The 24313-nt window shown below is 41.9% G+C and overlaps 1 protein-coding gene and 1 long non-coding RNA gene across 3 annotated transcripts in view; one reads left to right on the top strand and one right to left on the bottom strand.

Annotated features, from left to right (window-relative positions):
• The window catches only part of FNDC1 (fibronectin type III domain containing 1), a 99567-nt gene that overhangs the window by 28016 nt on the left and 47238 nt on the right, over window positions 1-24313 (bottom strand). Inside the window, exons 6-14 of one of the 2 annotated variants that reach the window (XM_025866416.2) lie at window positions 23754-23852; window positions 22077-22194; window positions 19990-20177; window positions 19147-19254; window positions 16260-16448; window positions 12143-14860; window positions 10307-10407; window positions 7783-7894; window positions 6453-6860 (exon numbers count right to left, since the gene is read on the bottom strand). In XM_025866416.2, the coding sequence (XP_025722201.1) occupies window positions 6453-6860; window positions 7783-7894; window positions 10307-10407; window positions 12143-14860; window positions 16260-16448; window positions 19147-19254; window positions 19990-20177; window positions 22077-22194; window positions 23754-23852 (4041 nt within the window). Of the gene's footprint in view, window positions 1-6452; window positions 6861-7782; window positions 7895-10306; window positions 10408-12142; window positions 14882-16259; window positions 16449-19146; window positions 19255-19989; window positions 20178-22076; window positions 22195-23753; window positions 23853-24313 lie in introns of both variants that reach the window. The other variant, XM_073894177.1, reaches the window with a different exon arrangement.
• LOC141373015 (uncharacterized) lies at window positions 14782-23037 on the top strand. The gene is made up of 3 exons (XR_012378629.1): window positions 14782-14918; window positions 19945-20117; window positions 22114-23037. It is a non-coding gene; the product is annotated as an uncharacterized lncRNA (long non-coding RNA).

Below are 24313 nucleotides of genomic sequence, written 5' to 3'. Positions count from 1 at the left end.
AAAAAAAAAAGGAGAGAGAGAGAGGGGACTCAAATAGTCAGAAATGAAGGAGGAGAAATAACCACCAGTGCCACAGAAATACAAAGGATTATAAGCAAATATTATGAAAAATTATATGCCAACAAATTGGACAACCTAGAAGAAATGGACAAATTCCTGGAAACATATAACTTCCCAAAACTGAATCCAAAAGAAATAGAAAATTTGAACGGACCAATTACCAGCAAGGACATTAAATCAGTAATCAAAAAACTCCCAACACATAAAAGTCCAGGACCAGATGGCTTCACAGGTGATTCTACCAAACGTTTACAGAAGAGTTAACATTTTTTTCTCTCAAACTATTCCAAAAAACAGAAGGGGAGGGAAAACTTCCAAACTCATTCTAGGAGGCCAGCATTAACCTGACACCAAAACCAGATAAAGACACCACACAAAACAAGAGAACTACAGGCCAATAGCTCTGATGTACATAGATGCAAAAGTCCTCAACAAAATATTAGCAAACCGAATCCAACAACACATTCAAAAAATCAGTCACCATGATCAAGAGGAATCTATGCCTGGGATGCAAGTGTGGTTCAATATTTGCAAATCCATCAACGTGACACATCACATCAACAAGAGAAAGGATAAAAATCATATGATCATTTCAATAGATGTAGAAAAACCACTTGACAAAGTACAACATTCATTCATGATAAAAACCTTCAACAAAGTAGGTTTAGAGGGAACATACCTCAACATAATAAAGGCCAAATATGAAAAACCCAGAACTATTATCCTCAATGGGGGAAACTTAAGAGTTTTCCCCCTAAGGTCAGGAACCAGACAAGGATGTCCACTCTCACAACTTCTATTTGATATAGTACCAGAAGTCCTAGCCACAGCATTCAGACAAGAAAAAGAAACAAAAGGCATCCAAATTGGTAAGGAAAAAGTTAAAACTTTCACTATTTGCAGATGACATGATACTCTATATAGAAAAACCAAACGACTCCACCAAAAAACTGGTAGAACTGATACACAAATTCAGTAAAGTCACAGGATACAAAATCAATATACAGAAATTGTTGCATTTCTATACACCACAATGAAGCAGCAGAAAGAGAAATTAAGGAATCAGTTTATAATTGCAACAAAAATATAATGTACCCAGGAATAAACCTAACCAAAGAGCTGAAAGACCTGTATTCTGGAAACTATTAAATGTTGATGAAAGAAATTGAAGATGACACAAAGAAATGGAAAGACCTTCCATGCTCATGGATTAGAAGAACAGATATTGTTAAAATGTCTATAGTACACAAAGCAATCTACACATTTAATGCAATATACACATTTAATGCAACCCCTATCAAAATACCAACGGCATTTTTCACAGAACTAGAACAAAATATCCTAAAATTTGGAACCACAAATACCATGAATAGCCAAAGTGATCTTGAAAAAGAAAAACAAAGCTGGAAGCATCACAATTCTGGACTTCAGAGTTGTAGTAATCAAAACAGTATGGTTCTGGCACAAAAACAGACACATAGATCAATACAATAGAATACAAAATCCAGAAAAAAGCCCACAATTTTATAGTCAATTAATCTTTGACAAAGCAGGGAAGAATATCCAATGGGAAAAAGAAAATCTCTTCAACAAATGGTGTTGGGAAAACTGGACAGCAACATGCAAAAGAATGAAAGTGGACCATTTTCTTACACCATACACAAAAAGTATGTGCTAAATGGATTAAGGACCTAAACATGAGACCTGAAAGCATAAATATCCTAGAAAAGGACATGGGCAGTAATTTCTCTGACATCAGCCCTAGCAACTTTTTTCTAGAAAGGTCCCCTGAGGCAAGGGAAACAAAAGCAAAAATAAACTACTATGACCACATCAAAATAAAAAGCTGCTGCACAGCAAAGGAAACAATCAATGATACTAAAAGGCAACCTACTGAATGGGAGAAGATATTTGCAAAGGACATATCTGATAAAGGGTTATATCTAAAATATATAAAGGACTTATATAACTCAACACCAAAAAACAAAATAATCCAATTAAAATGGGCAGAAGACATGAACAGATATTTCTCCAAAGAAAACATCCAGATGGCCAACAGACCCGTGAAAAGATGCTCATCATCACTTATCATCAAGGAAATGCAAATCAAAACTACAATGAGATACCACCTTACACCTGTCAGAATGGCTAAAACAAAAAACACAAGAAACACACGATGAGGCCAGGATGTGGAGAAAAAGGAACCCTCGTGCACTGTTGGTAGGAATGCAAAATGGTGCAGCCACTGTGGAAAACAGTATGGAGGGTCCTCAGAAAGTTAAAACTAGAACTACCCTACAATCCTGCAGTTGCACTACTGGGTATCTACCCAAAGAATACAAAAACACTAATTCAAAGGGATACATGCACCCCTATGTTTATAGCGGCATCATTTACAATAGCTAAGATATGGAAGCAGCCCAAGTGTTCATCGATACATAAATGGATAAAGAGAAGTGGACAGATATATAATGGAATATTACTTAGCCATAAAAAGAATGAAATCTTGCCATTTGCAACAGCATGGATGGAGCTAGAGAGTATAATGCTAATCAAAATAAGTCAGTCAGAGAAAGACAAATATCATATGATTTCACTCATATGCAGAATTTAAGAAACAAAACAAACAAGCAAAGTGGAAAAGACAGAGAGAGAGAGAAAGCAAGAAACAGGCTCTTAACTCTAGAGAACGAACAGATGGTTACCAGAGGGAAGGTGGGTGGGGGTCGGGTGGGGAAAATAGGTGATGGGGATTAAGGAGTGAACTTGTCATGTTGAGCAGCTGGCAATTAAAATGAAAACTTAAGAAAAAAAAAAAAGGAAGCATGGTGGATGAAGAGTGAGTGGGCAATGAGTCCTGGCAATGAGATGAAAGAAGTCCAAGGAGACACCGAGGCTTCAGGCCTGGAGAGCTCTCTGGGTTATTGCAAAACAATCTTTACCCTGTCTTGTGTTATTTTAAAGAGGAAAAATTTGGGGGGCACCTGGGTGGCTCAGTCGGTGAAGTGTCTGCCCTCGGCTCAGGTCATAATCTGGGGATCCTGGGATCAAGCTCCACATCAGGCTCCCCGCTCCTCAGGGAGTCTGCTTCTCCCTCTCCCTCTGCCCCTCCCACCCCCCGCTTTTGTGCTCTCTCTCTCTCAAACAAATAAATAAAATCTTAAAAAAAAATAAAGACGAAAAATTTGGTTTTCTGACAAGAGAGTGAGTTGTTTCTGTCTACTGTATGTTCAGTTCAATCGCAAACCCTTCAGGGGCAGAAGCAGGCCACCTACGGCTGTATCTCCCAGAGAACCTGATTCACGTGCACTAGATGATTAATCATTATTTGCTCATTTTAGTTTATAAAATTTTGAATGAAGCCAGAATAACAAAAACATCCTTTCTAGTTTACCACGTGAACTTTCTCGTAATGACATCACCACCACAATGATAAAGATGAAACACCTGTCAAATGAATTTACTCAATTCTACATCAGGGCTGACCTAAGGCACCAGATGTAATCCTGCTCGCTTTCCCTTTCAGAATCTGTCATTGGAAAGTACACAAAGTCACCATGTTGACAACCTTAGTTATTAGGGAACTAGAATTCAGAACCACTGAGAGATACCACCTCACGCCCACCAGGATAGCGAGGATCAGAAAGACAGAAAAGCACAGGTGTTGGTGAGGATAGGGAGAAATCGGAAGCTTCATATGCTGATGGTGGGAATGTAAAATGGTGCAGCTAAGGAAAGCAGCTTAGCAGTTCCTACCAAAGTTAAACACAGAGTTACCATGGACACAGCAAATCCCTTACTGAGTATATACCCCAGAGAATTGAAAATAGGTCTTAAAAAAAATTGTACACACTGTTCTTAGCAGCATTATTCATAATAATAGCCAAAAGGTGAAAACAACCCAAATGTCCATCATCCAATAAATGGATAAAATGTGGTTTATCCACACAATGGAATATTGATCAGCAGTAAAAGGAATAAAGTACAAATCTACTCTACAACATGGATGAAACTTGAACACAAGTCATGCTGAGCGAAAAACACCAGACACAAAGGCCATATCTTATAGGATTCCATTTATATGAAACGTCCAGAAGAGACAAACCCACAGAAAGAGAAAGTGGATTTGTGGTTACCCAGGGGTTAGGAGGAGAGGGGAATGAGGAGTGACAGCTGATGGGTATGGAGTTTCTTTGGGGTGATGAAATTGTTCTAGAATTTGATAATGGTAATGATTGCACAACTCTGTGAATATACTAAAAACCACTAAACTGTATACTTTAGAAGGGTGAACTTTATGGTATGTGAATTGAATCTCAAGAAAGCTATAATTTAAAATTTTTTAAATAAAAATAACTATGATTAGAATTAATACAAGGAAGAAAATTAAGCTGTTAGTGGGGCAGCATAAATAAAAAAGGAAGACTGGCCATACAGGAATATTTTTTAAAATAATAATTATAGTACATTATAACATTATATAAAGATTTTTTTAAGATTTTATTTATTTATTCATGAGAGACAGAGAGAGAGAGCGAGAGAGAGAGGCAGAGGGAGAAGCAGGATCCCCTCTGAGCAGGGAACCCGATGCGGGACCTGATCCCAGGATCCTGGGATCATGACCTGAGCTGAAGGCAGACGCTTAACCATCTGAGCCACCCAGGCACCCATTATATAAAGATTATATGTTGCTCTCCATGAATTTACTTTTTTCCCAACACTTTGTATTGTTTTGTACTTATTTTGAAAATGCTGCCTAGAGGCAAATTATAATTAATATTTGGTTACTAATTCAGCCTGGGCTAGGGAAGTAGAAAGATGACATAAGTGAAGTGAAAAACATACACATACATCATGATTTTCCAGAAGGAGGAGGAGGAGGAGGAGGAGGAGGAGGAGAAGGAGAAGAGGAAAGAGAAGAAGAAACAAAAAGACCAAGAAAACCATTGACTTTCATGCCAAATAAAAGTCCAAAAATCCAAAGTAAATGAAAAGAATATGCTATAAGCCCTCTTAGACCAAAGAAAATGAAAAATATTCATAATAATAGTAGTAATTCCATCCAATTCCAAAACAGTCACTCTCCTGTTTGCAAACAATTACTTAGTAAATATCTGTTCCAATTATACTTTGATTTAAAAAAAAAACACACATCAATGTATGCAGAAGTGAAAGGTCAAGGAAAGTACATAATATTTTCATACCAGAAATCCAAAAGGTAAATTCCAATTCGTGCTCACTGGGGAAAATGATAGTCTGCAAATCTTCTTCCCGACGGCCCTCCTCTCAGCACGGTTCCTTATCCTTTGGTGTGAATTTTTAGATGGGTACAATGTTCCTGTTTACTTGGAGCTTTTCTGCGGGAAGACGGACTTCAAACAGAATTCCCATTTTGAATACAGCATTCAAGTTCAAGCTTATCACGGTCAACAAGGCTGTGTAAAGAATTCCAGGCGTGCAAAATGATTCCTGAAACAAAGGGCCTTCACTCTGTATCAGCTTAGAAAGACCTAAGTGTTACAGCCTACATGGTGATTCTTTTCCACCTAAGGGAAAGAAGACGAATTTTTCTCCTCCGAGCTGGACACCAATGCAGGATGACCTCTTCCAAAACAGCCTGGACAGGGACTGAGCGGAAAAGATGATGACCCTGCAGCTCCACGGGAACCTGACCGAAGGTTCCTCTCTTCCATTCTTCCGGGGGAATGGGCCATTCTCAGCAGGAAGACATGGAAGGGGCAGAGGATAGTCCTGACTGGGTGCCCCACAGCAGAGGGAACAGTGCAGTCCTACCCAGTAGAAAGCAGTCCTACCCTTGCTGCCACCAGAGCTGCTCAAGGATTAGCATTCTGCAAAGTGAGAGCGGATCGAGAAGGCGTTCGGAGGACAAAGGAGCTTAGGACACTCTACTTTTCTTAGAAATTCACAATGAAACTATTCAAGGATCTGAATAATCCAACAGTAAGAAATCATTAGCCTTGTTTAAATCACACAGCTAATCACAGAAACTTTTTTCAAAATATAACATGTACAAAGCTACTAATGTCCAGTAATATACATTTGGGGAAATGCTCGTCCATATTCATAATGTTCCATGTTTTAGCTAAATTTTTTGACTTGGGTTGCGGTAAGTGTTGCCAGATAAAACACAGGATGCCCACTTAGATTTGAATTTTAAATGAGCAGCGAAAAATTTTTCATATTAAGTATGTCCCATGCCGTACTTTTCTTTGCTAAATCTGACAACCCTGAACGAACCTTGTGGGACTGGAAATGCCTCTAGTCACCATTCCACTGTGTATCCTACTTACCCCTCCCTGCAGCCTTTGTGACCCGACTCGGAAATGCAGCACGCTAGTTACATGGGCCACCATTACAATGAAGGCCGTTACCTTCTTCAGGGTAGCACTCGGGGACCCCGCTGGAGCCTGTTATGAGGTTGCCATCTTCATCATGCCGTTCTAGGGTCCCAGGGGGACAGGTGGGAATGGGGGTAGTGGGTTCAGGGGTGGTAGTGGTGGTGGTGGTCGTCTGCGTAGTGGTTCGAATGGTGGTGGTTGGGCGTGTAGTGGTGGTTGTGCGGCGGGTGGTGGTGGTTGTGGGCCTCGGGGTCATCGTGGTGGGTCGTGCAGTTGTAGTGGGGGCACGGGTGGTTGTTTTGACAACCTCCAAGCCCACCAGAGGCTTCCCTCCAAGACTCAGAATGGGCTTATCCTGGGCACTGGCTACGGGTTTGCCATGCCGCCCCTGCCCAAAGAGGGGCAGGCCATCCGGGCTCACCACAGGGGTCCCTCCCAGATCTGAAACAAAAGCAGACAAAAGCTGTGCAACGAGATGAGATCATCCAGAGGAAGTAAAAACCAAATGCAAAGTGTCTTCTCAAAGCTTATGGATTCTTATATTCGAATCAGTAAAAGGCAAAGGAAGCATTAAAAGGATATTCAGCAGAGGTAGCAATATCTGCCGCTATCCAGAAATTTCTGGGCTTTTTATATTGTCCCTTTCTCTAGATTACCTTATATAATCTTGTAAATACTTCATTGATATGCCCCATTACCCTGAAATAACTCTTAGTCTCTAGTCAAGAAAGTAACTCTTTCCTCCTCCTGATTCCTACACCTAAGGAGGAAGAGTGTAACATGGTACCCGGGGTGGCACACTTACTCTGTAAAGCACCAGAGAAGATAGAGGGCCAGATATTTTAAGCTTCATGTTGCAGCTTCTCAACTCTGCCATTGTAGGGCAAAAAAGCACAGAGAGTACACAGACAAATGAGTGTGTCTGTGTTCCAGTACAACTTGGGTTGGACACTGAAATGTGAATTTCAAATAATTTTCACATGTCACAAATATTATTATTCTGATATTTTTTTCTTGCAATCATTTAAAAGAGAAGAGAGTATTTTGAGCTCACAAGCAGTACAAAAACAGGCAGCAGACAGGGTCTGGGCTCCGTGCTGTCATTTGCAGACCCCTGCTGCTCTAGGCTGCCCTATCTCAAGAAGGAACTCAAGCACCATCTTCTTCTGGAGGGTGGAATCTGTAGGAAGAGTAGAACTACAGTTGTATTGGGGGAAAAGCTAAGTTCTGCCCCTTTGGAAAACTCCTTTCCACACAGCTAAAAGTAACTGGACCGAGGGTCTCCATTAAAAATCAGCAGGGGGTTGTTAACTTAGAGCAAATTCAGAACACTTTTTGTTGCCTAGAAACCATTCTCACTTACCCACAATGGTGCGGCCATCTCCTCCTAGTTTAATCCGAAGAGGATTTCCTTGTGAATCCTGGAGGTACCTTCCTTCTGCATTCAATACTAACCCACGATCGAGATCGACGACCTAAATCCATGACACAGATTAAAGAATATACTGAGCATGAATCCACCTACACGAACATATCCAAGAAGCCTCCATAGAAGGAAACCATAATGTGAGTAGGAAACATTATTTCTGTCCACATCATTCACAAGCCTTAATAAGAATAAAGTGCAGGGCGCCTGGGTGGCTCAGATGGTTAAGGGTCTGCCTTCAGCTCAGGTCATGATCCCAGGGTCCTGGAATTGAGTCCCCCATCGGGCTCCCTGCTCAGCCGGGAGCCTGCTTCTCCCTCTCCCTCTGCCTCTCTCCCTGCTCATGCTCTCTCTCTCTGTATCTCTGTGTCTCAGATGAATAAATAAAATCTTTAAAAAATAAATAAATAAAATAAAATAAAGAATAAAGTGCAAAACCGTCTCATTTCATATTATAATTACTTAACCATAGAATATATAAATTGTTTTAAGTTTCTCAAATATGCAAAAGATGTTCATAATACTACCATTTAGTATGCTGTGTGTAATGTTGAAAAGCAGCAAACAACTTAAGTGTTCATCAGTGGAAGGAAGGGATTAAATAAAATATGGCCCATTCACACAGTGGAATGCTATCGGCCAATGAAAAGGATTCGGAAATTCTACATATGTTGACATTAGCTGCTATGGACTGACTATTTTGCAGAAATAAAAATATATTCATTTGTGTATATAAGCTTAAAACTGCAGAGAAAAATAATCTGGACAGACATATCCCAAACTGTTAGCAGTAGTTATCTCTGGGGAGTGGTTTGGGATGTTGGTTAGCTTAGAAACTATCTTTTTCAGGGCACCTGGTGGCTCAGTTGGTTAAGTGACTGCCGTCAGCTCAGGTCATGGTCCTGGAGTCGCGGGATCGAGTCCCACATCGGGCTCCCTGCTCAGCGGGGAGTCTGCTTCTCCCTCTGACCCTCTCCCCTCTCGTGCTCTCTGTCTCTCATTGTCTCTTTCTCAAATAAATAAATAAAATCTTTAAAAAAAAAAAGAAACTATCTTTTTCACATATTTCTGAATTGTTTTAATTTCTTGCCATGAACGTGTATTGCTAGTGTATTAAAAACATGAAACGTTTCCATCTGGCTGTTAATGTCAAAAATTGAAGTTGCTATAACAAAAACAATTTAATTTGCAATTAAATTGCCTAATATAGGATACAGGCAAAAATTTCATATTCTCAGGAATTGTAATACTTTTGAGAGGGGGGAAAGCTATTATTATCCCTATTAAGGAACAAGCTCATGCTCTACACTGGTGGTTCTCCTCAAAGTGTGGCCTGGACCAGCAGCCTCAGCATCACCTGGGAACTTGACAGATATGCTAATTACCTAGCTCTACTCCAGAGCTTATTTGACAAGCCCCCAGGGACTCTGATGCTCCATAATGTCTGAGAACCATGACTCTGCACAGCAGGCCACTGGAGGAACTCCTGCCAGAAGGCTACTTTGTTGGATGCTAAAATAAAATGTATTTATATAAACCCTTCTTTTGAACTCTACTCCATACTGTTTCAATGCAAAATTGTTTCAATGATATTTCACTTTAATATACATTCTTCCTTTATAAATTCCTGCTCCTTTGAAAAATGTTAAAGTGTATCTTGTTACCTGTGACTAAAAATTTTATAAAGTCTCTCAATATGTTTTCCTAAATCTTACTGCTATAAAGGGGAAATTTTGACTGGAAATTCCCAGTCAAAATATGAATAATTTTGTGATTCTCTGAAAAAATCTTTTAAATCCTGAACATTGTAAAAGTGTTCTGCCCATTACCCTCTAACTTACCAAAAACCCCTAAACATTTAACCCCGGGAATTTAAAGTCATTTAGCTTAAATGCATTATAAAATACTAATAATTATTTTTTTGTTTTGGTTGAACAACGATCATTGGAAAATTCAAAGGTGCTCTAATAAAAATTGTCTATTTGATCCAGGGTGTTTTGGTTTGTTCATTTGTTTTTACCCTGCTTTCTTTTATGAAGGATATGAGACAATTTACAGAAAAATGTGTATACTAATCAAATAATAAAAAATAAAAATAAAATGAAGCTATCAGAGGTGGAGAAAAAGAAGTCCATTTAAGGGGCTAAGTATCAGGGTCTATGTAATTGCTGTGGGGTTGGAACATACATTTGTGTGATCTTCCTAACCAGTCAAAGCAAACAGGAAATAAAGGGCCCACTTATCATATTAGCTACAAGAAGAAAGCAAACTAGTTACTCAGGACAATAAAAGATCTTTCTGAGCAATGGAAGAAGCAATATAAGAATATATTGACATATGAGTGGTTAAAACTGGAGAAGAAAAATGAAAGACCATTTCATTTATTGCTACACAATGCCCACCATTTTTCTCTTCCCAACAGCATGAAAACAGCCAGTATGTGTAAAGAAGTTTACCCTACCCACTTTGTTCCTTGAGGACCATTGATAATTCTTTGTCCACTTGGTTTCCCATTACTACCAGGAAGCACTTTCCCTTCTACATTTGGTCGGCCATTATAACCTACATGGCACACAAAAGAAAACAATAGCAACACCAACAACAACAAAAGAATCTGCTAAACTCAACACTCCTGTAAAGTTGGCTTCATACCAAACTCTAAGTAGTAACATATCATTTTGAACAGAAATACTAAACAGAATTTTAAGCCAATAACTTTTATATATTAGATGACAGTCTTAAATTGTAACTTCTAAATACCAAAAATGAAAGTCTATGAAGAGTACAGTAAAGTCACAGTTTTCTGACAATACTGGGGAAAGGAGAGAGTCCAGCTAAGTAAATTTTCTGGATAAAGCTTAGGACGGTAGTGGCTATAGTGTCATTTTAGCCAGTTGGAAGAAAGAGGGAAGGAAAGTTGGAAGGATGGAGAACACTCTCTCTAAAATATACCAGATGCTGTCCGGCTCTTCTCAGCAGATTATACTAAACCCAACAAGTATTTCTAGCTGAATCAGGTCCAGTCGTCAATCGCCAAGTATAAATGCTCAGGGCTTACCTGTGTGGGGCTGCTTGAGAAGTGTCTGCTCAGAGATGAACTAGAAGGTCCAGTTAGCTGCCCTTTCCATTGCTGTTCTGTCTGCTCCTAGCACCTGCCCTTCCTCTTCATCTCTCAGCATTTCTGATCAGCTACAGTTAGTTGAGGTCTGCGCTGGGAGCACTCTGGTCCAGCCCCACCCACGGCATAAAGTACTTGGGCTTTCTGACAACTATTCGAGGGTCAGAGACTTACTTTTCTCACTCAAATAGCTAGTGAAAATTAAATATTTATTGAATTTCCGCTATATACAGGGAATGCGGATTTTACATCTATTATCAGGTTTGCTTAAAATAGTCTATTTAAATAGTAAACTCACCTCTATATGGGGCATTGTTCTATTTCTTTACATTGGGCTAAGCTAATAACACGTAGTACAGACTAACAAACACTAATGCATTCATTCAAGAATCTTCCATTAAGCACAAATTCCAAGCAAGGAGAGTGTAAGGTGTCACTAAACCGAATGCAGACCTGGACTAAATACCCTAGCTCCTGCCCTGGGGTCCATGGAGACTCCAATTCATAGCTTGTCTACATTGTGTTCTCAACGTAAGTCACACATCTGCCTCTTACTCCTCCATATGACAATCATCTTTAACATGCATTTTCTGGAGGTTTTAAATAACATTCACTGATTGCAATGTCTGAGCAATCCACACCCAAGACATCTGAATCTGTCCCAGGGTATGTTGAGAGTTTTATATGCAGGATCAACAAGAACAAGATCCAGCTTACGCAGTTACCTAATTCCTTTCTGTGGATTCTTTAAATATACCCTGGCAGGTGAGCAACTAAAAATAACCTAAAATACAAGAACCTTAGTTTGGCATCATGACTGTGAAGCATTTTCACAGATTAAGAGCCCAAGTTGGGGATTTTAAAGAGGCAGTATGTGATAGAGGAATGGCAGAGGCCTGAGGAATTAGCACATCTGGGATGGGAACTGCAGCTCAGCCACATAGGCTGCCTGACTTCTGGGGAACCACTCAGTCCCCTGGGCTCTAGTCTGCTCATCTGAAAACCAGGAGAAACAATGCAAGAGGCAGTTAAGAGGATGAAATCAGTTACATCTGTAAAGCTCTTAACACAGTGCTTGGACATAGCAGACATTCGAGAATATAAAATAAAAGCCTCTCAAGAATTGCTATGAACCCTCTTGAGAGCCCCAAAGGGAATGTTAAGTTAAAAACGAATTACCTTGTCTGGTAGGGGATCTGGCAGGCTGGCGCCAGAAGGGGTTCCGGAACCTTGAGTTCATCATGCGCTGGCGCAAGGAGAGCATAGGGGTGGTGGAAGAATAGACAGGAGGGGCGTGGGTGGTGTGCCACACGCTGGCAGGGGTGCCCACGGTGGGGCTTGGGGTGGCAGGGCTGCGGTGGGGGTGTCTGGGCGGGAGGTGTGAGGCTCTCGGGGAGCTGCCAGGAGGCGGAGGCGGAGGACGCTTCACAGGAGTGTCATTCTTGTCCTGGGGGGAGCTCACCCTGGGAAGCGAGAGCACAATGGCAGGGTCCGTCTTGTCCTTAGCGATGTTCCCATCCACATATTTGCTGCCCCTGGGCCTGGAGGAGGAGGACCACTTTGGAACAGAGGAGGCCAGAGGGCCCTCGTCCTTTCCTCTTTTAAAAAACATCGCGTCTTCACCCTCCTCCTCTGCAGAGACCGACTGCTGAGACTTAGAGGCCAGGGGCCCCCTTTTGGGCGGCACGGCCTGAGAAGCGCGGTCCTTGCTCCCCACAGCCTGGGGCCCCGCTCGGCCCGGGACCCTGGGGCGGGCTTGGGGGTAGTGGCGGGGGCTGCCGGGCCTCAGCGGGGAGCCTGGGGGTCTGCGGAGGTGACTGTCGCCCGCGCCTCCTGCGTGAGCCTCCAGCTGGTGGTGCTTGGGAAGGGACGGGCTGGGGTCCCCGGCCCGGGCCAGGTGTGCTGGCGCCCGGGAGCCTCGGGCCTCTGCTTCGGTGCTGTCGTGGTGGTTTCCGCCAGATCTGCCCTCGGAATCCTCGTCCCGATGGTGGGGAGATGTGGGGAGCACCCCTCGGGAGCTTGCGGTGTGGGGGGACTGACTGCCTCTGGCCGCGTAGGAGTCCGAGAAGGAGGCGCTTTCCTGCGCCGCGGGGTGGGGACGCCCAGCCTGGGGCAGCTCGGGCTTGGGTTTGGACAGCGGACGCCCCACTTCCTTGCTCGGGGGGCCGCGGGGCTGTGGCGGCGACACGGAGACCGCAGGGGAAGGCTGCCCTTCTGGAGCGGCGGCCCCCGCCCGCAGGCCCTGGCCGGGAGCCATCCTTTTGGGCACGCCGGGCCCGGGGTGGTGCTGGGACCGCGTCGCAGGCCGCGGAGCGGGGGCCAGGGGCGCCTTCGGAGAGCCGCCCTCCACACCCACTTCTGTGCTCTGTTGAACGTCCAGCGCCTTGGAGGGCAGGGATTTGCCCTGAGGATGCGCATGTGCCTCGATCCCGGCGGATTTGGGGGTCTCGGCCAGGGGCTCCTTCCGAGGAAGGCTCGCCCCTCTCTGCGGGCCTTTCCTTAGGTGGTCCACGCCCAGGGAGGCAGGCTGCCTGGAGGAGGAAGACACGCGGTCGTTTACCACCGTGGCAGGAAGCGGCTTCTCGTCCTCTGCTTCGCTCTCTGAGCGGTCTCCATGGATACCGGAGCCATGCCTGGGGTCCGAAGCTGGGTGAGAATTCACCCTCGAGTGGCCTCTGGGGGATACGGTGGACGGTGGAGAGCTGGAGGGATGCAACCGAGGTCCTCGGCCACTGCCAAAGCGGCTTGGATATCTCGTGTGGGCAGCAAAGGGCTTGTTTCTGAACAAACCGAAATGTCCAGAGACAGGCGGACCTGCCGGCAGCCGAGCCCGAGACGTGGGGGCCGTAGCCTCAGCCTGCCTGCCTCTGACTGCTGTATCACTGTCACCATCGCCATCAGCGGCATCCTCTCCCTGAGAGACCTGAGTCCTTGAGGAGAGACCAGAAGAGGAGGAAGACTTGGACTGTGATGGCACACTGGACGTGGTGGCTGGGGCGTCCTGACCGTCCTTCCAGCCCCTGGACACGGGAGCCCCGGGGTGTGACTCCGTCGGCAGCAGCCGAGATGACCCTCCCTGGGGCAGAGAAAGTTTTGAGGGTGAGACTGAAGCACCCGAATTTTCCTCCCTACCCCCCAAATGGGGTGCTCTCCGCGCGGGCAAGGCTGGTTTTGTGCCGTGGTGTGCAGGGCCTCTGTCCCGCAGGGCGCTCGAGATGGCCTGGCGGCTGGGCCACAGGGCGGGCCGAGCCTGGGCGGTGCTCTTGGGAGGCAGCCGCTGGGAGGCAGCGTTCTTGGGGTCCCGGGAATCTGCGGCTGGCTCCTCCTCCTCTTGGCCCACGGAGTCATTGTCAGTAGAGCTGGGGGGCAGGTTGGTGGAGGGCGCCACTGGAGGGCGGCGTGGGCTACCCTCAATGGGGGTGTGTGCTGCAGAGGAGGACGCCCCTGGACGAGGGTGGGAAGTCGGAGAGGAGCCACCGCGGTCTGCCCCTTCCTTTTGGGGTAGCACTCTCACTGGGGTCCTCCCAGGAGCAAGGACTGGGGGCACAGGTCTACCTGGTGGCCTCTGCTGTGGCTTCTGGTCTTGGGACTCCGAGGGCAACGTTGGTGGGTCCCCCCGGGAATCCAGCCCCTCCTCGTCGGTGATTTCTGTCAACTGAAGATCCAACCCTTCAGTCCTCTTAGGGTGAAGCTGGGGTTTTCTGGGCATCCCACCATTAGCCAGTATTTTGTTCTTCAAGTCAAGAAGAGAGTTTTTGACGTTTCTGCCTCGGGGAGAAACAGGCAAATGAGTGTGTTTGGAGGAAGCGGGCGCTTTGGGAGAAGCCTCTGGCTTTTCAGATTTCCAGTCATCCTCAGCATGGGTCTTCTGCTGCACGTTGGACTCACCAGAACCGGCTATAATAGATTTTAAAGATTCTGCCATCAAAAAAAATTGAAAGCTGAGAAACATCAGGTGAGTATTGCAGATGGTAGTGTGGAGGCATTTATAATTCGTCATTATAATTAATAACTTCCTATTCTTTAGGCATTGAACACATTTTCCAAATTATGGCAATCTCTTTTAAAGACCTCTTTTGCTTTAGGTGATGGTATGGTCCCAGAAAATGCGTATTAAATTTCTATAAATTGAGTTAAGTTATGTTACAGCTTATAATTTGCAGAAATCCTGAAAGGAGTACTTTAAAGTAATCCATCAATCTTCTGAATGCAAAATCTTAGGTAGGATTTTCTTCATATAACTGTCAGGATACTACAGACGTATTATAGCCACTCTTAGTGATGTAGGGAAGAAATACACATAAGCCTGCTTCAAAGTGCTGAATGATCTATACTCAAAACTAAATGGGGATGTGTTGTGTGGATTTGCAGGTGACAGGTGAGCAACCCAATCTGTAATTTTTAAGGCATTACAAAGAGTTTCCTATTCCCCCTAACATGTCTGTACTTGCCTTCTCCTTCTTACTTAAAATCCCTTTAATAATGGATACATTTGTAATCCCAAAATAAGGCCTAAACTAAAAAGACACCTGGGGTAGGCAAAATGTTTTATTACAGGGGCCCTACAAGTTACCTTTTCTTGAGAGCAGGGTTGAATGAAGGAAGGGATGCTGCAGGGGCGGGGGGGGGGGGCGATTATATGGCAATGGGGGCCCAGAAGGAGCAAAGCTCATCTATTCCAGTTTTTCTAGCACAGAACTGTTTAATATTGCAGTATACTGTGAATCCTCACTGCACACCATGCAGGAGACAGCTACCAATATCTGGTATAAATATGGGGAAGCAGAAAAGAAAATACAGTCCAAAAACACCTCACTCCAATTTGGGATTTCATTAACCTGCTCAATTTTGATAGTGATCAGATAACGAGGTAATTGAAATTCTTCTGACTAAACCTGCACTCCAAAATAATGGAATATAAACTAAAAATCCTAAGTGCTATCTAGAAATTAAAGAGAGCTAACAAAAATGTCATCTTACACCAGTAAAAATGCTCTTTCCCTGTCATCATAAGCCCCAAATTACACACTGATATAAGATCAATCACATAATTAATATATTCATGTTACTGTAATATTGTAATAGTAATTCATGTGACTAGCAATCAATAATCTTTTAGTCTCCAGGGAGACTAATCTCCAAAGGGATAACAAAAATATTTTAGAAATCAACAGGAAAATGTAGCCCCCCAAATCATCAACAAAGCAGTTCTAAATCCACGAGCATGATTCAAAGTAACCCACCACAATTAGTGGTAATGAAGAGAGAGAAAGAGCCACAAACACACAATGCTTACTTGTTGGCATAGCGACAATGAAGGCTTTGGAGTGAGGACCCAGTCCTCTCCTGTTTGCGGCCCGGATTTTGAAAAGATAGCGTTCCCCAGGCTGCAGACCATCCACTAGGGCAGAAGTAGTCTCTCCGGGATAGGTGAGGGACTTTGCTCCAAATGGTTTGAGAGCCGGGGCGTATGAAAGAATGTATTCTGAAATGATTTGGCAGACGGTTGGAAGGAGGAAACTGAAAACAGTCCTGTGTCCAGCAGACAGACTGTATGGGCAGGATGAATTAGAACGTGCATTACTAAAATTAATACTCTAGCAATGCACGCCAAGTCAGCAGCTGGAGCATAAAGACACAGAGGAAGGTGAACTAACAGTCATTCAGGCTACCAGACAAGGCCATGGAGTGAATTCGCGGGCAGTTTTCCATTCTCAGCAAATTAAACATATGGAACCCAGGAGGCCAGTCTTCATACAACGTACCAAAACTATTTACATCGCATTGGGAGTTTTTCTTCATTGTGCTTATTTACTAGTTTACTATGTCAGCATTAACATATTCTGAGTAGAAGAAGCCATGGAAGATTTAAATGACAACAGTCAGAACTGAATCTGAAGAGCTACCAATACCTTTAAGAGTCTAGGTGTATTGATCTCGGCTATGTGTGCATTAAGCCAGGTAAATTCCATATTTGGAGTATAATTTCACTTTTGCAGGAATTACAATCCTGACTCAATATATCTGGGTAAGGATATTTCACAGTATTTAAAACTGTGAGGAAAATTTGCCAGTTCATAGATTTATGTGATGTCTAATGTTTCCATCCCCAATCAGCGATATTTACAAACATGTAATGCCCCTGAACTTTGAAAATCAGAGCAAATTCAGTCCAAGGAACTAATATAGCTCTATGCTTCTATGGAAATGCTGTAAGGTAAGGAAGCCACGTTTTGAAGCAGAATTTCCACCCTCGACTAAAAACTGTCATGCCTATTTTCCTCTCAATGAACTCAAGATTTACAAAACTTATCAAATTAATGTGAGTAGGAGCTAACCACGAAAAATAATTTGAATCACAGAAAAACCAAGCAACTGTCATACTATCTATGTCATACGGAGAGGAGCACCGAAGACCTTTTCTCTTCCCTGAGATCTAATCTTTAAAAAGTACATTAATTAAAAAACTTCAACCAAAAATGCCTTTGCAGCATTTGTCTGAAAAAAAAAAAAAACCCACATTCTTTTCTTTTTGGAAATGAACAAACTAGTCATTTGTGGTGGTAAAAAGTCAGAATTAAAAGAACCCACTGTCTATGAAATTTGGTAATACAGATTTTTTTATGAATTCAATTCATCTGGAAAAAAATGCAACCATGTTGAACTATATTCTTCTATTATCTTTTATATTTGTCATACATATAAATTCCCCAGTGTAATTATGAATTTTAAGTCCCACCACCAGCGCTTTATGAAAACTGCCTCAGTAGGGTTAAGATACATGAGTTCTTTTGGACACACAAACTCAGTAGCTATTATTATTTCTGAAAATATTTCATTGACTACCAGGGAGGTTTATTTGCCAAAGAGCTATAAATATAAACTAAGATGTGGGAGAGGGAAAGAAAGCAAATAAGTAGCATGATAATAAAGTCATGAAAGGAGCAACAATTGCTTTTTTATAACTAACAAAAGTCATCAGCCAAAAATGTCTTTATGCAATTTTCAGAATCCTTGCCAGCATCACAACAAACTGTCATAAAAAAGGATGATTTAAAGGGCCAACTAAATATTTCTTCTCTTCATTTGTTTCTGATTTATTCCACTGGGAAAAAATGAGCAAGAATAGTACAATATATTCTTTAAAAACTGCAAGCAAATGAGGAAGCATTAAGTGTGGAAACTACTACCCCACATCTGCCTTCTAACTTCCATTGTTCCATGGAAAGATATCCTTACAGGTCCTCAAAGATAACTTACAGTCGAATACAAGAGAACCTTTCAGTTTTTTCAATTAAGAAATTCTCAAAGGAGGTTAGTGATAATTTTCTCGATTTCTTTACACAGACCTTTCATAGTTTCTGGACATAGACTTAAGCTGTCTTCCAAAATCGAGTAATAATAAAACGTACCCTGAGGGTACCTATGTATAGGCAATATCAGGGGAAAACCACCATACAGCCTTCTTAAATGTCTCTGAAAAGACTTCTGAAAGGTTCCTGAATGTTTTTACACAAAAAAAGAAGTAATTTGTGTTTATATTTAATATTCTCAACAGATTATTTTTAAATTTAACTAGCTGTGAATATTTTACTCTATTTTAATTCTATTTCATCTTTGGTATTTTTTTTTCTATTTTAAGGTCATATTTTTTCCTCAACCAAAAAAATAATTAATTAAAAAGGCTGACAAATGGGAAAAAATCCATTTTCATTTAATTTTTATTACTTGGTTTTCAAACCCATTAAATATCTATGGTCTTATTCAAGACATCTGTGGTCCCACAGAGTTCCTACTTACTCCCACATTCCATGATCTTATTGGTACAATGAGAAGATCCATAGCATGAAACACAAGGTTGTCACTTGTATGGGTAAAGGTTATGATGTCACACCCATAGAATTAAAAACACCCTTCCTGATAGCAGCACCAGAATTGCTGTGGATAGGGAAGATGAAAAGTCATCTTCATGAGTACCTGGATCTTACTGACAATGAGAACCCTCCATGAAATACCCTTGTCCACTGAGTTAGCGCCCCATATACGTATGTTGCTTCCCTATTGCTCTTCCAGTCACCAAGCCTGCTATTAGAACTGGTGTTTATTGGAGTCAATGTACATGTCTCTATTTGGGGTATGTCACTCCTGTGTGCACCTAATACCTTAAATAATGAGGTTCCTACCTTTGACTTTCCCCTCGGTCTCAGGCAGTGCGTCCCAAGCTACAGTGACAACTGTAGGTTTGCCGTTGACTGGCCAGACATTTAAGTTTTCAGGAGCTGTTGTAGGAGCTACAAAAGGACAAGGACCCAAGGTTTAAAAATGCTCTTGTGGATATTTTAAAAGTAAGTGACATATGGTCCCTACAGATAGATTTTTCACTGAAGCACTACAATGTTCATTTTTATTATACATGACAGAAAATTCTACACTCTCATTACTCTTTGTGCAATATAGTGATTTACATCAGTGCTACCGACTCATGTAGTGAGTTTAGACATATCCAGGGAAATGCCTTTAGAAATTTAGAATTTCTCTCATTGCTGAATTTTGAAATATGTAAAAAAGATTAAAATCCAGTTGGAACTTATTTTTAATAAAGATTTAAAGACATCGTTTAGAGAAAATAATCGATACAGAGCACACTTCTCCCCCAGAATCAAACACAAGCTCAGCCTTAGGAAAGAAGAGTCTCCCCCACCCTCCAGAGCCATGCATTACCCAGGGGCATGCACACATCCAGTGGTGATTTATGATTATGCTCCATCCTGGGATGTAATGTACTCTACATGTCAGAATAACATGCTAATGAAGATGGCCAGTGGAGGATAAACACGGACCTAAGGCAAGAGTGCCTGAGCTTCTTTGCGTTCGTACATAAAAACACTTCCCAGATTTAGGGTTAATGTTACTTTAAAAAATGCCTCTGCTGGCCTTTATCACCACTGGCTTCTTAAACTATCTTTAAATCTTATTTTCAGGGCAATTCCCAAATGGAAGATCCAAAGGCCATTTTAAATACAGACCAGATTCTGGTGTTCTCTGGAAGACAGATGTACTCCATTTGCCATCTCTTTCACCCTGTGAAATACGGACTGCGAATTCATACATGGTGTCTGGAATCAGGTTCTCGACCAACACGCGTCTGTTGGAGGTCTGCTTGTGATCCCACCTTGCCAATTCCCCCTTTTCTCGATAGCGCACAGTGTACTGTCTATAAGAAAACGCAAGGCAACAATGCACCCAGTTGACCAATTCTCTGCAGCTGAACACTAGGTTCCTTGCTATTTTTCCTTCCCCATAAGTAATGACTTTTGGAGGTAAGGAGAGAAATTAAAGAGGAGAAAAATCTACATTTTTGACTATGTTATTAAGTCAAAGAATTTACTCTTACATTCCAGGAAAGGTGTCTAAAGTCAGTCAGGAAAGATGGAGCTTGGTGTCTTACTGCTCACAGGATCAAGCCGAGATTAAGAAAGAAAGGTACAAGAGGGGACGCGTTTGACCAGGCAGGTGCCTCCTGAGGGGTGTGTGTGTATGTGTGTGCCTGTATGTGGCGTGGAAAAAGCAATATTAAGAACTGAAACTGGCCCAAGACATCTTGACTCTCCAGAAAAGAAAGACAAGAAGATCCACTTCATGCCAAAGCAGGCATGTTTTCTATAGGTTCAGGAGGAAAGCCAACATGTGGTTTTGAGTAGAATTATTAACATGAGAAGGAGCAAAAATGTGTAATAAGCAGAGCAGGACAGAGGAGCTTACAAAAGGAACTCTACTGTGTGATTATCAGGGAGAGAGATGTTGTAAACAAACGTGGTAATAACAATCCCAGACAGAAGACATCCTCCACACTCTAAGAGTTGCAAATACCATTTATTGTGTTCCTTTGCCAAGAAATTTCCTTTGCAGCCACTTGGCAGTAGAAAGCATTTGAAGCATTAACAAGGTGATATTTCATAAGTCCAGATAAGACCTCAGTTGCAGACACAGCCCACCAATTAATACAAGAGTCCTGCTAAGAAAACCCAGGCCCTTTTTCATTTTCATCAAGATATTGGAAATCAAAGTTCAGTGGTAATTAGGAACAAAATGGCTAGGAAGAGAATCCTAGGAGCTTTCTCAAGTCTTTCAAACAAAGCAGATGTCTTTTTCTTTTTCTTTACTAACAGACAGTAACAGAAACTATATCTAATACAAATAATGGTGTATGTGTGTGTGTGTGTGTGTGTATGTACATACATATATAAAGAATAAATATATAATAAAAATATATACATAAAATACATACATAATCTCAGCATTATATTCCATTCTTTTTTCAAAGGATGTTCACTTTTCCTGGTTGTAGGAAGGTTCAAAAGCTAATATATAATGCCCTAGTGGCCACCAAATCTTTGGCTTCCTCTTGGTAATATAAACTATTCAGTAGTTTAACACATAAAATTTTGATGGTTACATTAATCTACCACTAACAAGGAATGGTGTTCACCACTGGCTTTTTTAAACACAAAAATTACTTTAACCTTATGATTGGTTTATCTTTTACTGCTATTGCAAATCAGTATAAAAATCTGAACAGCATAACATCATGGCTTACGAGACAAAACAGTGCCTTCTGCTATGCACAAGTGAGCTAGACATAAAGCAAGTCAGTGTTTGAAGAATGAAGAACTACAGTGTGCAAGGCATTTGACAAATGTCCCCTTCTCTACATAAAACTCCTTCCTACTGTCACCCTTCCTGAATAACAGGAAGAAAGGTAAGACTCCTTCTAAGATGGGGCCACATCCTCTGCACACAAATAGATCATAGTGAGACAAAGCAAAACACAAATGGGGCAAAGGAAGAAATGGAATCTAGGGAATTTCCAGACACAAGATAAAACTCTGAGCAAGTGAGAGGTGAGGTCCTGCCGTGTGTGTTACACACGAGGCCCTGTCATATCCGATCTGCAGAAAATGTGTGACCGCACCTGAGACTAGCTAGATTGTCATAGAATAGTCTATCATTCAGCTACAGGAGAGGCCAGCATTCAGATATGTCAGAAGATATGGTCATTCAGAGAAACACATGTCTCTTCAGGGCCAGAAAACAAAGAAATAATGGAAAGTACCTTGACGCAACAACTTTCTTCTGTTTTTCCAAAACAGGATCCACCCAGGCTACAAGCACGGATTGGGATGACATGACCCGGACATTGATGTCTTCAGGCACGTCTAGTTCATCCTCTTCTGAAATGACAATGGGACACATTAAAGGCTATCTCTATAGTAGGATCTGCCCTGAGTTCCTCTGGCCTCTAGAGTTCATTATTCATGCTGTATAATTTTTAAATTGCTTACACTTGATGTTGATAAAATGAAATGAATAGAAAGCTAAGCAATTGTTTGCTTGGTCAATGTGGAAAAACCAAACTCTCCATTCCTGTTCTTCTTACCCACAGTCTAAGAAATGGGCCATTCACTTGAAAAGTTGCCCAATCCAGCTGACGTAAAGAACAGTGAGAAAGGGATGCTTTGCCTTGGTCCAAGACACTCCAAGTAATTCAGTGTTTTCTTAACACATACTGTGAGTTTCTGGGAAATAACACGAGATTTACAGGAAGCAAAAGTTTGGGGGGAGAAAAGGTTAAGCCAGAGCATTTCCTTAGCGATCATGGCATGAAATGAAATTCAAACAAATGCACAAATCACATTGGTTTCAGTGTCCTCCCATTTTAGAAAATGTGGTTCCAAGACAGATTAAAAGTTACATTCAGACATAAAATAGAATTCAGTTTGCCAGTTTCCAAGAGAATACATCATACTCACGAAGCTTATAGCTTCTGTTCAATCTCTACGCAAAATGAAGAACTACAGGCTTCAATTTTGCTTTTAGTCTCTTGGGGGTTTTGTTTGTTTCGTTTTTTATTTTCACCTTTCAGGGACCATGTTTCAAAAGGATGTGACTTTTGCTACAAGTAAGGGAAGGTGGGAATAGCCTGTTAAAAAAGCAATGCAGGCACATTTTCTATAGCAGTAAATAATGAAAAATAAAAATGCAACCTCATATATTTGAGACTTCTGTCACACAACGTAAGCAACTATAATCATAAATGTAAAATGATAATATAGAAATATACATAATAATTTAATATCTGCTCTGTAATATTAAACTAGATAAATAAATCACAAATAAATTGTGAATCATGAAAATAACCATGCTGCAGGTTGCCTCTTTAAATTAAGGTGCAGGACCCAGAATAGGTATGTGTAATTTATCACTATGTAATATAAAAAAAATCTGTGAAAGGATGTAGGGAAAAAGCATCCTTTAGTAAATGACCATTGGTCAGGTTATGAGCAAGCTTCTACTGCATTTTTCTCACTCCTCTCAATGCTATGTTTAGGTGATTTTGACTAAAATGAAGTACGAGTGCCGATCTTGCACCCTGTCCCCTCCACACCTACTGCTATTTCTCTCTGTTCACGGTCCGCCACAAAGGGCAACTGACATGTGGGTTAGACTGTGACTTTAAATGGAGCAAATGCTTGGCTGCTCCTATGGCGGTAAATCTGCTGCACGGGGAAGCCATTCAAAATACACAGAGAAATATACTTCATTGGAAGAACACTCTCATCTCTGAGTATAAAAGAAATATGCTCATGTCCGAAATGTGACCAAGCCGGTCCTGTGATTTCCTTCATACTCCGTGAAATCCATGTAATTCGCCACTTACACAGCATCATTTGGAAACAACCCTGCATCCACACAGACCATGATATGAGCAGGTGCATCCTTGGAAACATACCTGAAATCTTCCGTTTCGTTAGGGCAGCCCTGTAGACAGGCTGACTCTGCCCCTGTGAGTTCATGGACTGCAGGGAGACCACGTACACCGACTCCGAGGCTGTGAACCAACCGGCAAGGGATGAGGCTCTGCGTTTGGCTTTCCGGAACACACAACCTCCTTGTGCTCATCCCCCTCCCCTCTGCTCCCTTCCCATCTCGTCTTTCTGGGGAATTCCGAGTGCTTCAGGACAATTAAAGATGAGACCAAGAACATTAGAAACTAGGCCTAAGAAGAACATTATTATGTGAGAAAATATGGAAGTGATATTACCCATAATTCTTGAGAAATGGGTTTCTTTTCTTTTCTTTCTTTCTTTTTTTTTAATTATAGTACCCAGTTTATTCTTTTTTTTTTTTTTTTTGGTGCTCATTCTTTATTAATAAGGTTTTATTTTTTTTTAATTTTTTATTGTTATGTTAATCACCATATATTACATCATTAGTTTTTGATGCAGTGTTCCATGATTCATTGTTTGTTCATAATACCCAGTGCTCCATGCAGAACGTGCCCTCCTCAAT

The sequence above is a fragment of the Callorhinus ursinus genome, unplaced genomic scaffold, assembly GCF_003265705.2.
Source record: "Callorhinus ursinus isolate GAN/ISIS: 27379988/994484 unplaced genomic scaffold, GSC_fseal_2.0 scaffold6, whole genome shotgun sequence".
NCBI lineage: Eukaryota > Metazoa > Chordata > Mammalia > Carnivora > Otariidae > Callorhinus > Callorhinus ursinus.
This window is presented reverse-complemented; position numbering and strand designations above follow the sequence as displayed.